General features: G+C 42.9%; 1 protein-coding gene across 2 annotated transcripts in view; it reads left to right on the plus strand.

The window, feature by feature from the left end:
- Positions 1 to 17,983, plus strand: part of LOC115794314 (nectin-2-like) — a 90,400-nt gene that overhangs the window by 30,585 nt on the left and 41,832 nt on the right. The window contains exons 2-7 of one of the 2 annotated variants that reach the window (XM_030749742.1): positions 139 to 248; positions 1,161 to 1,413; positions 5,389 to 5,682; positions 5,805 to 5,922; positions 6,571 to 6,719; positions 13,851 to 17,305. In XM_030749742.1, the coding sequence (XP_030605602.1) occupies positions 139 to 248; positions 1,161 to 1,413; positions 5,389 to 5,682; positions 5,805 to 5,922; positions 6,571 to 6,719; positions 13,851 to 14,419 (1,493 nt within the window). In that variant the 3' untranslated portion in view covers positions 14,420 to 17,305. Of the gene's footprint in view, positions 1 to 138; positions 249 to 1,160; positions 1,414 to 5,388; positions 5,683 to 5,804; positions 5,923 to 6,570; positions 6,720 to 13,850; positions 17,306 to 17,983 lie in introns of those variants that run through there. The other variant, XM_030749743.1, reaches the window with a different exon arrangement.

Here is a 17,983-nt window from a genome sequence, read left to right on the forward strand (position 1 = left end):
TCCTGTGTATCATACACTTCCATAGTGTCCTCATTTATCCTTGCTTTGTTCCTGTGCTCCCTTTCTTTGCTTTCTACTGTAGTTTGTTTAAAGGAAGCAGTTGAGAGTAAGGCTTTTTTGTCTCTTTGTTTTGTTCAGGAGCATCAGGCCAGCGTGTCAAGGTAGAGCCAGAGGTGTCCTCATATCCTGGCCAGACAGTGAACCTGCGCTGTGCCTTCACTGATCCCACTGGGGTGCAGCTCTCAATGGTAAGATATATATGCCCGGGATACAGTTGTTTTTTTGTTTGTTTTTTTTACCCTCTTCTGTTAGTATTTGATTACCTCTTTGCAGCACCGCGCTCCCATCAACTGTAAACTAGATTTGTTCTGTGAAATCCTAATAAAAATGTCTGTTTCGTCCAAAAAATTGCAGCTCTTTGTGCTGACTTGACACAGTACAGTTTGGTGAAATTGGGGCTGTGATTACAATTTGGTTTCACACACAGCAGATATCGGTCTTTAAGTGGATTTAGTATTTGACCAAAATTATGGTAATTTTCCTGTAAATATTCATTTACTATCAGATTCTAAAGGTCCGTAAAACTGCGTCTAAAGTGGGGAACAACAATTCATTCAATGAAAATAATCCCCCAAAAAATCCAAATACGGCTCCAAGTGAATTGTTTATTTGCCACATTGAACTTTAATCTAACAAATCATAGCCCACAGAAATAATGCAGAAGCCAGCAGTAGGTTTTTGTCACATTTAGGCTTAATGTTTTATTACTCTAAACAAACAATGGTAAGCTTCATTTTGCTTTAGGGGATTGAATATGGTAATGGCTGCACTTCTTAGCTGCATTTCAATGAAGCTGGAAGTGCACAGCTCTGCTTGGTTCTGCTAAGAACAGTTGAGAGAGTACTTCTCCTGAAAAACTCGCATCCATATTCATACCTGCTCCCCACTTACTTGATTGTGATGCTGTGTACGCAGCCATGTGGAGTTTACATTAAAATGTGGATGTCTTAAAAATGCTCTTCGGTGTCACTTATCAATGCCATGATAAATGAAGTCTGCTGTTTTTCATTGTCTCTGTACGCTTCCCCTCCACTGACCCTGTGTGCGTGTGCGTGTGTGTGTGTGTGCGTGTGTGTGTGTGTGTGTGTGCTCCATCGCAGGTCACATGGATGTATGTGCCAGAGCCAAGCCTAGATCCAGTCAACATAGCTGTGTTTCTCCCCGGTAATGAGCCCAGCTACCCCGACTCACCTGTGAAGGGAAGAGTGAGCTTCGTACCCAGTCCTCCAAACATGGCCAGCCCTTCTATCCAGATTACCAACGTACGGATAACGGATGAGGGGAAGTACGCCTGCGAATTTGCTACCTACCCTGGTGGAAATGTGCGTGGCACCACGCAATTGGTCATGCTGGGTAGGTCATACATACTAAGCTTATGAAAATTGTGTGATAAATCAAAGGAGACGCCTCAGTGCTTTATGGCAGTTAAGATTTTGGACTTGAGATTTAGGAAGCAAATGGATCTGCTGGAATTCAACCTCAGCTTTCAGTTTTATTTGCAAACCTTCATGTCAGATTTCTAATTAGTTTTGGAAGAGTGCTAATTTAATTAATTATAAAAAGAACAGTGTTTAATGATGCACATTAAAATTCTACAATGATTTTTAAGGAGGATGCGATGTGTCAGAAACCATTTTCCATTGTGCTGCTTAATGTAAAGATCCAGGTGTCCAGGTGTAGTTTGTCTTTGTCCAACAAATTATAAACCACAATTTTTATAGTTTTGCCAGTGTGTACCAAGAACAGTGGATTTTAATTCAGTCAATCAAGATATGATTGACTATAATCAATCAAGATATGATTGAAGTGCAGACTTTCAGCTCTAATTCATGTATGGCTACCAGTGGAAATGGGTCACTAGTGTTTAGTGATGAGTGTACAGAGTGTGAACAGAGCTATACTCTCTTCTCAGATTCAGTCAAATGCTGCAAAACTAATTGGACAGCACTTCATAGTGCAAATGAATAGTGACCCAAAGCGTACTGCAAAAGCAACCCAAGGGTTTCTCAAGGCAAACAAATTAGACATTCTTCAATGATCAAGTCAGTCACCTGATCGCTACACATGCCTTTTAGTTATTAAACACAAAACTGTAAGATCTAGACCTTGGGCAGTCATTGACTATAAAGGATTTTCATCCTATTATTAAACAATTCTTATGTTTCAAATTATATCCAATATTTTTTTCTTTTAGCCTCTGAAAATGGGACACTGCATAAAAATGTCTGTAATTCTTAAACTATTATTGCATTACTTTTGTTAAACCCCTTGAATTAAAGCTGGAAGTCTGCACTTCAATCACACCTTGATTGTTTAAAATCCTCTGCGGTGGTGTACAGAGGCAAAACTTAAAAAAGTTTTCTTTGTCCAAGATTTTATTTGTGTGTTTTTTTTTTTTTTTTTTAAACATATTTTTCAGTTAAATTTCTGGTACCACTGAGCCTAAAAAAGCTGTTAATATTAGTGTTAAACATCTGCAACAATAGTTCTGCTGTGAGACTGACTCCTTGAAACCCTGCAAACTCATTTTTAAGAGATCTTGAACTCTGTGTATTGTGTATTGTATCCTGGCTTTACAGCTCTATTTGTCAAGGGTGACACCCCGGCTTGTTGCATTTGTCGTTGTTTGCCAGCATGTACTCCTGGGTTCAAATCCATTGCAGCTTTTTGTCTCCCAAGGACTTTTTGAATGTTTCCTGTTAAATGTATTACATGAGGATACCACTCAACAAGCAAACATTTTTGAAGCCCCAGGCGGCTTTACGTCAGGTGGACAGGAACCAGACGCAGCGCTATTTCCTCTGAACTATTTGAAGCTTGAGGTTTTTCACAGACTTTCATACCATGAATTGATTGAGTAGTCAAGCGATTTATAAAAAGAAGAATTGGCCAACTGTGTTAAACTGTCAGTTAAATTGGCTTTTCTAACCAAAAACCTACTTTGGTGTTTCAACAAAGCTCCTAGAGGCTCAGTGTATCTGCGCCAAAGCAAATTAAAGCCATGTGTGTTGGTTTTTTTCTTTAATTTGCCAACCACCTGTCTATTGTAAACCCATGCATATTTAATTTGCAAACTATATATATTTAAATGCAAAGTGTGTCCTGCTTACCCCTCTTTGCTTTACTCAAACTCTGCCCCATCCCCCACTCCCACTCCCACTCCCAGGTAGTGTGCAGGTTAAAAGCATGTGCAGCTGGGCTTAATTGCTATTATAAGTGGTATTGTCAGATCAATTGTGTTCTTGTTAATGCAATGCAACCATTGGTCTAACCTTGGCCCAGCACCAATGCCTCTGCCCTCTCCAAAGCATCATGCCCCCGTGCTTCCCCTCAGGCAGTATATTGATCTAGTTACTTGTCATGCCTGTTGTCAGTTCCTGTCCTGCTTACTTTCCTCTGATCCCACACTAGTATCAGAGAGGGCAATTAAGAAGAGGGTAGAGTAGATGGAGGTGAAGGATAACTGAGATCATGTAGTGATGTAGAAACTGTATATGGAAATGCACTTGGCCAGTCAGGGAATGTATGTATCAGTGGTGTGTGATAGGAATAGAGAGGAAATAGATTAAAGTTTTGGAGGAGAGTGATAGAAGATTTAGGGTTTGGGTGTGTTTGCACTGGTGCTTGTAATTGTTTATCAGTGTTGGCTCTGGGGAGAGAAAGATTGAGTGTACACACTCCAAAAACCTAAGCTATCAATAACCAAAAAAAAGTAGTAAAATGGGGAAAAGCGAAATGATCTGTCAGCAGAGAGTTTTAATTTGAACATTTCTAAAAATAAGTTTAAAAAAACATTTCTCGTCTCAAAGAACTCTTCTTAAAACTACTGTGGGCAGACTAAAAGTAAACACATTAATCTTAAGTCAAATAAAAGAGCTTAATGTCTTCTCAGCAGGGAGAAATTTGTACTTAAATTTAAAATCCATTATTACCGCAGTACTATTAAAGCAAGATTCAAGGTTCTTATGACAGTAAGTCATAAAAATAAAGCTATTATTTGTGTTGACATGTGGAGGATGAATTCAGAATTCAGTCTTGCAGCCTAAGGAAAGAAACAAGAAGCAAATATGTCTGTGTTGCTTGCCAGATGGAAAGCAGAGTAAACAGGCTGTGGCTGTGGTACATGTTCTCATTTAGTATCCTTTGGGCTCTACACAGATAACTCACCTCACTGTTATCACTGATGCTCGGAGGATGGGTGCTGGTGATGCTTTCAATTTCTCCTCCGTGAGAGTGAACAAAAAGGCTATACAGCAAAGAATTTATAGAGAAAATTGGGATAAATTGCTTAAAAGAAGTAACCCTGACGTAGATTAATGTACCAGTAATACTACTAGAAATGAGATTGGCTTGCTTGAAGAAAGGAATTGATCTTGGTACTGTTGTGAGCAGTGAATCAATCTTGATGGATATCATGTGATAGCTTTTTATTTTTAACAATGAGCAGAGCGTCGCTCTTAATGTGGCTATTTATGTTAACACAACCGGTCATCAATGTAGCAGCCCTCTGCACTCGTTGTGTCACAGCGTTGCTAATATAACATGGAGTTTCAAAAACAAAGGGCAACTAATAGTCTGTAAACAACGTGGAAAAACTATATAACAGTTGTCAAAAGGCAAAATAAGTGGTTCAACCTGGACTGGTTGCCAGAACAGTCACTACTTTTTAGCGAATATCCATAAGTGATACTACAAACCACATGGGACTCCACAACGCATTTCTTCACTTCTTTATTCAGGGAGTTCTGTCCATATTTGTATTATGGACAGAACAAAGGACAAATAAACAATATAAAGTTCTTTATTGTGTTTGTCCGCAGGCATACATGGTTCTGTGTTAGAGAATTGACAATAACAGTGAAATCCATGTCGTCATGTGGATTTTTAAATGTGTGAAGAGATGAAAATGATGTTCTGGTAATTACTCAGAACTGGCAAAATTTCTGAAACAACTTGTACATTTGTAGACCCATTAATCTTTTCCAAAAAGCTGGAAACAAGTGAAGTACGCTGACATAACAACTGCCTGGTAAGAATACATACCCTGTCATAAAATAAACAAAAGATATTTGATCGTATTTGGATCTCAATCTTTACTGTGTGTAGAGAGGCTGAGTAGGGTGACATAGGATGGAGTTTTAGATTTGCTTTTGCCCGGCCGGTGTCTCAAATTGTTCATAAATAATGTGCACATTATCTTTTCCCTCAGCTGTCTTATTTCCATTTTATCTATCTCTACATCCTTTAATCTTCTCTCTGCCATTCTTTGTCTCTCCCTGTCTCCACTCTCCACCCTTACATCATGTCGTCCATCCATCCATCCATCAGCTAAGCCTGAGAACTCAGCCTCTGCTGTAAGAGTGGTCGCTGGCACTAAGCCAGTCGCCGTGGCACAGTGTCAGTCAGCGAATGGACGCCCTGCTGCCGAGATCTCCTGGGCAACTGCAGCCAGTGGCAATTACACAACAAAGTCCAAGACAGAGACCAACAATACAGTGACAGTGACCAGCCAGTACATCATGGTCCCCACACCAAACGACAATGGAAAAGACATCAACTGTATCGTATCACACAGGACCCTGGTCAAACCAGAGAACTTCAAGATGAAGTTAGAAGTTGAATGTAAGACATCTCTCTCTCTCACCTCACACACACTCACACACATGTCTGAAATTATTCTAACCCGATTAGTTTAACTCAGTTTTTTTTTCTCTCCTCCTGCCATTCATCCTTCCTTCCTTCAGATCCTCCCCAGGTAAGCATAGTGGGCTATGACAACAACTGGTACATGGGTCGGACAAATGTGGAGCTCACCTGCCAGGCTAGTGCAAACCCCTCTCCAACCTCTGTCCTCTGGAAGTCGTGAGTATTGGCACATCCTGAAGTCTCTATTGTCTGATCTCTTTCTAAGTCTCTTTCCAGAGTCTCTTACTCTGGTTTCCTTTAGTCACATTTTCACTTTCTTACCCTTCATCTCTAGCTTCAGTCCTCACAGAGCTATAATCAGCGCTTTTATTATTGCAACTACAGAACTGTGCTCTGATTATGGAGATAGTTGAATAATTTCTCATAATGGACTCTGTGACTCGAGATTTAACCCTTGCATAATGAGAATGACAGTATGAGTCCCTCTCCCCATTTTCTGTATTATCAGTTATTAACATAACTGTGACAAAATCTGAAAAGGGGAAAAAAAAAAAAAAAATCTGCAAGTTTTAAAATTGGAGAGATGAGATTTTGGGCTTGGATCCAGCAATACTGATTTTCCTCCTGTCCCCATTGTATTTCCAGCAGTGTGTTATAATGGATTGCCTTTTGGGGGAGGGTGTGAAACTGATTGGTTTTGCTCTGCTGATCAAGATTAGTTGAATATGATGACACTGTACAATGCAGCACATTTCTGTAAATGTCCGTCACTCTGTGGACAGTGTCAATTTTTTTTTATTTATTTATTTTTTTTGTGGTCTTCTCTCTTCTTTCTCACACCAATGCATGCTTGTGTTCCTGCAGTATAACAGGAGACCTTCCAGCTACAGTGGAACAAAATGAAAATGTGCTGAAGGTACTGAAGGTAGATGAGACTGTCAACGCCACTTTTATCTGCGAGGTTGCAAACCGCATCGGGACGGTCAAAGAACAGGTCGCGATCCTGGTCAGAGGTGAGTAAAGTGACACAGATAAGTGCAGCAGATGAAAACAAAGCATGTGCTTAAGCGGTCTTTACGATATCAGTCAGATAACATTTCAAATGTCATATTTCAGCATTGTGTGATGTTTCTCAGTAGAAACAATCTCATTTGTGCACTTCCCTGTGACATAATGAATTAACATTATGATTGTTCCCATCACTGCAAATTAACTCTTCTGTGCCTCTAAATGGATTAAAACCAATACTAGGGGTAATTTGTGTAACTTCCAAATGCCCCAGCATGCTGATAAATTGTACATAGTAAAGGCATCAATAAAGCAGTGAACATTTCATAAGTAAAGTGAAAAAAAAAAAAACACTCTTGGGACTGACTCAGGTCTCATGCATCATGTAAAACTTCTCCTTTGCTTGTACATAAAAACATTTATATCCTCTGAACTGATGAACTGGAACAAAGTGCACTTTCATTGCACAAGCTACACGTTTCCTGGTGTCCGCTGCTCTCACGTCTTCCCCAGGGATACACCTTTTTCTACCTCACATGACATACAGACACACACACACACACACACACACACACACACACACACACACACACACACACACACACACACACACACACACACACACTGTGCTGAGGACTAACCTGGGTGTTTAGTATAGGACTAAGAGGTCCAGCTGCTCAGTCCATGGTGTGTGTGGGAGGGAGTCTGAGAGATCTGAGCTTGCATGTGCATGGCTTTCCTGCTTTGCTTTTTCTCTCTTGGTCTCTTCTTCAACTTCATAAAACTTTCTCTGTGTGCTTTTAGGAATGCACATCACTTTTCTATGTCTCTTTGCATGCGCTTAATCAACTCTATTATCAAAGTGTCCATGCTTTATCAGTACCCAAGGTCTGTCATCCGCTTAGTACATCTTCTGGCATTTACAAAATGTTTTTTCTGAAGCCTTTTCATGGTAGTTCAATATTGTGAGAGCTGCACATGAGCGAGATGGACCCTACGAATATTTTCACTTCTATTTTGTATAGTCGTGACCATAAAAACCACTGCTTCTCAGCTATACCTATATAGAGGAGACACTATATAGTTTTGAGTCTTGTGAATACGGCTGCAATCACTAAAGTGACTGCAGCCATATTTGACTCAGAATGATACTGTTGAGTTTGGAATGTAGTGGATTTTAATGTTGTCCCTGGTATAGCCGCAATAACACTTGCACTCATACACTTTTGGTTGAGGGGTGTGTGTGTGCATGTGTGTGTTTGCAGGTTGTGAATTGCGTACATGTATTCAGGTGTGCACATTTGTGTAGAACCATCCAGAGCAGGTTGAACTGTTCATTCCCTGCTGCTTGAGACTTTTAGCCACTCCCTTCAACAGCGTTCACTCCGGCATTTCACCTCATACAAAATACATCCTCCTTCACTCTTCAGCCTGCACTTAGCCGGAAGTGATTTTCTGCTGACATGGGAGCAAACCTTTTCCACGATGGGAGGAAGAGTACATTTCTCCAGTGACTACATCTTAAGAGCCACCTAGCTTCTCCATGCCTTATTTCATTTTTTTTTCCTTGTCCTATTACTCAGTCTCTCCTGATTTCAACCCCCCTCCAAATCTTTCTTCAAGTCCCTTAGCTCCTTATGGTGCCACAGCATGCGTCACCACTCCTCTGGGGCCATTCTGTACTGCTGCATACAGTAGGTAGTGTAAGTGGCTTCTGTACCACAAAAAGATGTCACCATCTCCTGCTGTGTATTACAAGCAACAAGCAAGTAAGATACAAAGATCCAGCGAGCAGAGGGAGAAAGAGACTGCTGCTTTTAGAATACAAAGACTGGGAACGTGCACCAAGATAAATCAGTGCCAGCATGCGACCCTCTGTCAGAGAAAGAGAGTTGGGGCATGAGGAATAGAGAGAGAGAAAGCAATGCTGACAGCATTTAAAACTCTCATGGGAATCATGTGCCACTGCATCCTATCTCCACCCCTAGTGGCCTCCACTATCTCTCAGCATAGCTTGTGTTTCTGTCCGTCTCCAAGCCTCTCAGAGCGGATCAGTCACCCTTTGCTGCTTCAGCTCCTGGCTGCTTCTCATCTCATACCACCATCCGCTCCTCTCCTGCTCTGTCTTTTATCCTACATTTCCACTCCTCCCCCATTCTTCATCCCACTTTCCTCTTTCTCCTCTTTCATTTTCTTTTGGGTCGGTCTGTTCTTTTCCCGCGTTGAACTTCCCACAGTTTGTCTTATTCTCTTGCTGCCGACCACCTCCTTCCTCCATCCTACTCCTCTCTTACTCATTGGCAGAGAAGGAGGATAAGACGTGAGCTAAAATTGCCAGCAGTTAATAGGTGACTAAACCAACAAGCAAGTGTCAGAGAAAAAGAAGTTTGTCGAGAGCAAAAAAGGAGTGAAGTGTACACAAAGAAAGATGGTCAGTACTGTTAAATAGAAATGAAGAAGTCTCAGAAAGATGTGCAGTGACTTCAGATAGCATTGCAATTCAGACCTGTGGATGCTAATGTGAATGTGTGTAGACAAACAGGGCTAAGAGGGGCCGACAGGCGTGAAATGGCCAGCACCTGCTACATAGCAGGTCCCCCTCTCCCCTTTACCCCACAGCTGCATGACACACAAGCACAAATTTACACACTAGTGTGTCTGTGTGCTTACTCGCGCCTTCTGCCCTCAGTCTTGTCCTGTGCACATGGAGGCAGCAAGAGGGATGGATGTCCTCTCTTCTCCTTGCCTCTCCTCCTCTCATCTTCGATCTTGCTGCTTAGTCACACCCACAAACATATCCTACCCTTCTCTCCTCTCGCATTTCTTTCGATTTATCTCTCCCATGCCATCTATTTCACTGCAGTTTGCTCTTTTCATTGCATCTCTCATCCTCTCAGTTAGCATATGCTCTCTCCTCATCCTCCTTATCTCTCTCAGGTTGTCTTTCAGCCTCCGCAAGTCTGCAGCTGATCTTCCTGCTCAGAAAAGAGACTCCTGCCCCCAGCGTTTTCTCTCTCTCTCCATCTCATGCTCATGCTGTCTTTCCCGCTCTCTCTCTCTCAGCTTAACTCTTAAATACCAGTAGCTCTTCCTTAATCACAGCTTAGTAGTCTCCATCCCTCCATCCATCCCTTCATTCTGGGCTCCTCTCACGGGGGGTTCTTGTGTGGCTAACCCAGATTCCATCCATTTTTTTTTCCTTGTTTTTTTTCCCTCATCATTCCTTACAGGGGTGGCTCAGCTGAACCTCAAAAAAGTTAAATGCTCCAGATTGAATCCCCCACATGGTCTGAAGGGCTCTTCAGTTAAACAGAAAAGAGATTTCCTCCCATTTCGGTGCATTTTTCCCATTTTCAGACTCATCCAAGGAGACAGTTCAAGGGCAAGGGGCTTGGCTATTTTCCTCCATGGGGTAGTGTGTGCGTCTGTGTGTATGTCTGCCTGCATCTGCCTGCGTCTGTCAGTGTGTGTCTCCGGCCATGCGAAAACAGCCAGAGAACAGGTCTGATGGAGCCAAGTCTCCCTCCAGCCTGGAACTGGCCCCCTTCCCACCCCTAATTAGCACACACAAACACACATTTCTGCACATACACACAGCTCTGTTCAATAACTTAACACACTGAGAGAGAGTACTACTAAGGGATGCTCTAGGAGCAGCCCAGCCCAACATCAGACCCCTGATGACCATAATTGGGCACGTGTGTATGTGAATGAGACCATGCATGTTTTTTGGAAGGCTGCAGTAAGTGTTACTTCTGCTCCATCTCTCTCATTATTTGCGGTCACTTGGACCTTATAGTTGTGTTGGACATGACTTCATAAGAACCATGCTGTTTTTTTGGCTTCCACAGTATGGTGTGTGTGTGTGTGTGTGTGTGTGTGTGTATGTGTGGGGGGGTGTTCATAGTACATGTTTGCCCCCCCCCCCCCCCCCCCCCCATTATCCACACAGCATGCATATTGCAATTTTTCATCTGGTTCATTCAACAGCATGTGTTTATAAGATGTACTCTCCTCACTCGCTTAAATAAAATCCACTGGTGCTTTGTTAGGTTGTGGCTGAGTCTGCACTGGGAGTCTGGGATGGCTCCTTTACATCTCTTTTTTGAATCTTTTAAATGTTGTCTCCAGAAGGCTAGAATAAAACATGATGGATCATCCACAAAAGGATTTACCAGCACAGACTTTGAAAAATACTCTTAAGAACTGACTTGAGTTACACATTAAATATAATTAGATGAGTAAAATTCAGAGAGAATTTGCATTTAATTTTCAGCGTAATTCCCTTTGATGTGACAGCAGTGTGTGGCAGCATTGGGCCCAAGCTTGGCACTGAAATTTTCACCACATAGCATGTGGTGGAGCTCCACAGAGTCGGAGGTGATAATGCATTTCTTGTGTTCCTGTTACAAGTGGACACTGAGGGCTCGGTGTCGCTCTCGTGTGTGTGAAGGGGAATGTTTAGCACAGCTTGGCGGTGAATACGAGGCGGGGGGGGGGGGGGCTCAGTGTGCTAGGGGAAAGTAGTGAGAGAAGATGAACGAATGGAAAGAAAAATGTACCCACATTATTAATTCTTTCCCTAGGCATATGTTGAAAGTGAAGCACAGAGGAGGAGAGCAGAGAGAAGTAACACATGACAGAAATACAAACGCAAATTGGACAGGGAAAATGGATTTAGAGGGCTGAAGGAGTGTGTGCAAGAGACAGCTAGTGAAGTGGAGGCAGAGATGGAGAAAATGGTAGCAGAACTGAGGAGAGGAAGAAAGGAGTGAAACACAGGTGTAGACAGCAGCAGACTACCATTCTCTCTTTTGACACGAATCAGTGTTACAAGAGTAATTCTGTCAGCTCTCTGTACAGTTAACAAGAGAGGCCGGCTTCTGTTGGATTTCAAGTGGAAACGACAATAAGAATCGAGCTGATTTGCTACTTTCAAATTTAGGCAGGGATTTCAACAGCAGCGTCTACCGGTTAATCCTCTGCAGCGGCTGGTGAAAGTGCAGAGAGTGGAAAGGAAAGCAAGAGCGGCAGAGAGGATGTTCAGCTTAACCGAGGGTTCTTGATCACTTTCAGCCAGAGTCTAAAATTATAAAAGACAGTTTCTCACCACAATTTATTTTGGTTTTATTCTGTAGTTAATGCGCTCAAACCAGAGGGGAGCTGAAGCACTTTGGAGTGACAGATAATAAACAGCCCTTATTCCATTACATCGTGTTTCAACAAAGTGCATTGTTGTAGAAAGTGTAACATGAAAGCATTTCATTTGATTCTGTGGCATCACAAAATAACAAGTACAATAAATAAAAAATCAGAGGCATGAATGTGAATGCTTTGAAGCCTGTAAAAGCAGGAATAATGTATATTAAGACATCATTTTCCCTTCCCACTTAAAGCAGGCTTACTCTTATATCTTCCAAGAAGGCACGCTGCAGAAACGGCTTATGGAATAAAGTCTAAGCTGTCTTTCTAATTTTGTTATTCCTGTTTAAGTTATTTCTTGCTTCTTCCTTGTTATTGCATCTACATAGACCCTTTAACATTTTGTAGAACATTTCTATTCAAAGTGCTTTGCCATACAGTGAATGCAAACATTTCTCTGGTGTTATTCTCTCTGCTCGCTGAGTCAGAGATGGAACAGCAGCGCATGGGAAACCGGTCACAGGTTCTGTTTGTGGGGAGTTGTCAGAGTCCCTGAAAGCACTTAGAGCCCTGAACTCATGACCCCCAAAGCCTGTACAAAGCAGCAGCATCCTGCTTGTGTTAATAGTGCTACTTGTCTAGGCTGTGCTGTGCCCGTGACACAAATGGCTAAAAGATGTTAAGATTTCCTGAATTTAAATTTTTTAAAGAGTCATATTTATGATTATATTTATGATTATAGCTGCAGTCTTAACTTGAACATTAAAAATCACATATCGCTTAGGTGTTGGTACTGAATCGCATCCGTGTTATTGACACAATAAATGGAAGCAGTTGATTTAATACACAGCCTCATTTCTGCAAAAGCAATTGAATTTATTGCAGTTCAAATACCTGCTTTAAAATACAGCACTAGTGTTGCTGGAGAAGGATATCAAGGGAGTAGAAAGTACAAGTTCAGAAAAAGAGTACTGACAAGTCATATGGGACCTCTTTACAACCCCGATTTAGACACCACTGCCTATCCCTGGAGTTTTGTTGTACAAAGACACACAAACGGGAATGCTGTGTGTTTGATGCATAGCCCTAGTTTTAGTCATAGCCTCCTGAGCTAGTTTGTCTAACAAAGCCTTTGTCAATATTAAAATTAATGCAAGCGGCTTATTTTCTTGTGTATGTGTAATGCCAGAGTAAAAATGGACCCAAATTTAAGACTGATGTGCACTCATCCAGTGCCTGTGGCTTACAGAAGTGGAGAGGGGCAGCAGTCTGTGCCCATGCTCCTCATACACAGCTTCCAGGAAGAGTTGTCATTCCACTGTGTCGCTTTGTCACTCACCCAGTCCGCTGCCTCCTCCTCCACCACCACCTTCTCCTCCTCCTCCACCACCTTCTCCTCCTCCTCCTCTTCATCTAATTTCCACCCTTCCTTCCTCCATTCATCATTATCCTCCTCTGCATGGCCTCCACCTGTTCTGCTCTGCACACACCAATCCATGCTCGTGTGTGTGTGTGTGTGTGTGTGTGTGTGTGTGTGTGTGTGTGTGTGTGTGTGTGTGTGGTTGGCACTTTTTTTTTTTTTTTTAACCCTCCGCCTTGCCTTTTGATTTGTGGTGGGCCCCAGAAAGACCCTGGCTGTTGAAGGGCAACACAGGGGGAGACGTGGTTGAGACATTGTTGTGACGTGTCTGTGGGAATGGGGACAGGAGCAGCTTTGAGGGAAAGGAGGAAATGTCAGAGTAGAAGGGTGCTCAGCGCGCACACACACACTTGACTGTACTGACACCTCAGCACTCTTACACACTTGACTGCATACATTTCAGACCAGCACCACTGACATCATCCAACCTCTACTTTTTCTTGCTTTCCTACTTTTTTTTTTTTTTTTGCTGTCTTTATTTTCTTTTTTCCTCTTCCTTTCAACTGGTTGCTCTTTTTCCCTTTTCTCAACCATATCCTTTTTCTTCCCCCCCATCCCTGCCTCCCTCCTACAGAGCCCCCAAAGAACCCATCTAATGCCGGCGTGGTGGCGGGAGCTGTGATTGGCTCCCTGCTGGCCCTCCTTTTGGTCGCTGCTCTCATCGCCGTGCTCGTCACCCGTAGCCGCAGGCAGCAGCAGGGTTACCGTGCCAATGGTGGCAGTGACATGAAGACACGCATATTTGGGGCCGGCAAGAAGGCCAGCAAGAATGGCACAAACGGGGGTGCAGGAAGCGGCGGCGGTAACAACAATGGCCCCATCTACGTTTATGAGAGCTCATCCCATCAGGGCCTTGGAGAGAAAAACAACCACCAGCTGATTACCATGGGAGGCCGCCCTGAAGTTGTGAGCACCACACCCACTGCCCAAGACATCCTACTAAGCAATGAGTTGGACGACGCAGAGAGGAGGAAGTTTGATGAGCTTGAGGAGGAAGAGAAGTATGATCACTACAGCGGAGGCGCTCCTATCCTTCAGCTTCGCCCATCGCACGATCAGGAGATGATTGGAGATTACCTGGATGATGACATGGAGTCCCAGCGTGATGGCTCGGTCATCTCACGGACTGCAGTTTATGTATAGAGGAGGAAGAGGAGGAGGAGGAGGAGGAGGAGGCGGTGGTGACAAAAAGGCGTGCTGGAGAATTCCTCCTTAGGATTTTGTGGCTCTGGGGTCTTGTCCCTCTCTGATGGTGAAAAGAAAATAATACCACTTTTATTTTTGACAAAAAATTTGATTTTAAATATAGCCTATCATTAACCACAGTGGACAGAATGAAAAGCACGGTGTGGTAGGATACTGTAAAAGGATTGTTGTTGTTATCCGGTCCCTAAGAACTGAAAATCAAACAGAGAAAAGAACAACATGCCTCCCACCGCATCTGCTCGTGCTCTTGCTATCACTGGGACCTTGCCTATTGACAGACAGACAGACTAAAAGAGAAACAATGTAGTGTGGGAGTAGGTTCATGGAATTATGATACAAGCTTGGTGATAGAAGAGGCATCTCACTTGTATATTCACTGTTATCTTCACTAAAACGGTAGCAGTGGAAGGAGTTGTCAAGCAGTTACGTGCTGCCTGCAAATCTCTGTACTTCTGTAGGAAACTTTTTGTTTTGGCAGTGTGTCGAGCTGTAACATCTGGTGGGAAGTTGAAGGACATCGTTATGAGTCAGTTTGAAAGTATAGACAGTAACCATCAGGTAATTTAGTGACAGTAAAAATGTATTTGCTTATGTCTGCTGGTGAGTTCTCTCTGCTCTCTCTGCCTTCCTCTCAAAACAACTCTGCCAACTATCATAGGCAGTAGACACTCTCAAATTGAACCTAGCAAAATTTAAAGAACACGAGGTCCTTGTGTGCTGAGCAAATTGAAAAGCAGTTAGAATTTAACAAAGTAAGTTTGTAGAGAGTTTGAACCAAGTTCCTAACAAGGTATTCGCAAGCAAACTTTTGCACTGTGCCTGGAGGTAAGAGACAGTAAACAAGAGATGAGGGAATGAGGTGTAGCTGATCTGACAGGGTCAAAGGATGGGGGAGAGGGATTCAGGAGGCAGGAGGACTAGAAAGGAGCGTGTCTCTTCTTTTCTCTTCCTCCTCATCTATTCAGAGCGCTCCTGACAGGAAGAGCTTGATTGGTAATGAGCCGTGAAGTCCGCTCGCTTAGCCGGGACCAACAGATTGCCACCACTTATCGTTTATGACGTGGCGATTCTACTCCCCCTCCCACCTCTGTCTCTCCATCATGCCTCCGTCTCTCTTCCTCTCTCTCCTCATCCCTCACTCTCTAGTGTTTAAGGGGAGTTTATGATTTATCCAGGGCAGTGTCGAGGTCAGGGCTACCAAGAGCAGAGTAGTATTTTACTGCTCCCAATGTGTCAAACACCCCACTTACTCTCCTCCAGCCCGGTGTGCCCTGACATGCCAGGAGTGACTAATCCACCTGGCGTGGCTATGTTCACTCCATTGCACAGACACCCTGGCTGCCTCTCCTGCTTTAGTAAATGGTCAGATGTAACCAAGCCCCGCCTCCAAAGTGCAATGAAATTAGGTCAGACAATGAGATTCAATGAGATCATATATTTCTTTCCATTAGCGGGTATTGTTAAATGTAGTGAATTGATCGGGAGACATAAAAGGTTGCATCCAGAGCAAAGCTATGGGAGTCATATTGACTAACAGGCAACATGTGGCAAAATGGCCCTTTTATGATGCAGGTTCAGGGCTGATTGTCTCTTGGCTGTTAATTTATCCTTTTAACGAGCCACCGGAGGCCTTCTCGGGCAAATATTACTCCATGGCTGTTGTACACTGTCTTTGAGGTTCAGTGTGCACATTTGCATGTGTCACCATATCTACATAGCCACTGGGTGACTGTGATGGACAATCGTAGAGCGAACTGAAGCTCCTCTAATCATTGCTTTCCCTGCCCTTCTAATCAACTCTCCTTGGACCCACTGGGAATCCAATGAATGGGGTCTTGATGACTGTACTGACTGTCCTGTAAAGGACCTTCTAAGATCTAGGTTGCCTTTTCCTGTAGGTCATAAGGTCAAATGCAGGGTGACCCATTGCTAAAGGCAAAGATGGCTGTGTTCTTGCCTGCATTTCTTATCATGGTTGTTTTTTAACCTTGAACTACAGATGTGAGAGAAACACTCAGTACCCGTACAGGGTGAGGCAGACGTTGTTTGCCATTGTGATGGCTGTTAACCTTCAGAGAGGTGGAGAGAGAGAGAGAACAGGAGAGAGGAAGGCAGATGACAAAAATAGAGACATCGTTTCATGTTTGAGCACTGTCTGGCATATTGTAAGCCAGTGTGTTCAATAGGATTATCGTCTAATGGCCTTAGCTTATACATAAATGCAACTCCTGCCAACCTGGGGTACAGTAAATTTACTGAACGCAGCTGATTTGTCACAGCCACTCAATATGAAAATGTATTATTTTTACACTTCTGTCACCAATACAAAGAAATATGAGTGCAACACCTGGTTTTGGGGGAGGGAGGGTTTAAAAAAAAAAAAAAAAAAAGAATACTGACAAAGGGACAAAACTGTTGTATGTACATTTTGGTGTGAGCTATCTGTGTACTATATATGTAAGCATCTTTATTTTTCTTGTGAAAATGTGGATATTTATGAAAATGTAAATATCAGATCGACTGAGCCGGTGTTGCCCATGTTGTAGAAGTAAAGAGGAAGGCATTTGTGGGTTGGATGAGCCTCAAAGGGCATTCAGAATGTAATTTTTTAACCTTATGAATTCCTCAGTAGTTTGGGTGTTACAACATACTGAACTGACTGAGTTTAGTTTACCCAAGGGTCCATTTAATTTGGGGGGAAATACACATGCTTGAATTTCTTTTTTCAAGTTAATATTGCCTGCATTTATAAGCACCTATAGTTTGATTATGGACAATTGGCTTCTCCTTGACAGATGCTCTCCACAATGCAAAAAAAAAAAATAAAATTACACACAATACTCGATTTATCAGGTAGACCGTAAACGACACAAGTGACGGTCTGTTGAGTCAGCGCTCTGTGTGTGTATATAGTAGTGTGTTTGTGTGATGCTCGGAGGCTTTGGGACATCTCTCTCTGCCATTGGGGCTGTAACTTGAGTAGCCACCCTTTGTCACCATGGAAAATTGGCAAACTGAAGCAATTTTTGTGCATTTCGAGAAGACACACTCGCTTGGCGCACACACATACTGTACGTATACATTCGCAGAATGCTGAGATGCATTCGCCCACATACAAACACCCCTCAGTCAGTCTCATTATGCTCACTCCCACAGCCAAACTGTGCAGAAGACACCTTATACCTGACAGCTCTGCCATCTCCTGACACAAGCCCACACAAATGCGCTTGCATAGCTGCACACACACAAAAACACTTCATCTTTCTCTGCCTCTTCCTCAGTGGCAATGTCAGGACATATACTGAGTTCTGTTAGTGTGGAAAGAGCTGTACCGTGATGTGTCCCCCCTGCTCCACTGCTCCCTGTCCCCCAAAGTGTCCAGCCTGTTCCCGAATCGGTGACTGTGTAGAACATCAACAACTACACATTCACAGACCCACCTTTCACCCAGTGTCAAAGCAGCAGGCTTTTTAGGAAAGCGATTGTCCGTTCCAGTCTTAT

Source organism: Archocentrus centrarchus, chromosome 16 (assembly GCF_007364275.1).
Source record: "Archocentrus centrarchus isolate MPI-CPG fArcCen1 chromosome 16, fArcCen1, whole genome shotgun sequence".
NCBI classification, from domain to species: domain Eukaryota; kingdom Metazoa; phylum Chordata; class Actinopteri; order Cichliformes; family Cichlidae; genus Archocentrus; species Archocentrus centrarchus.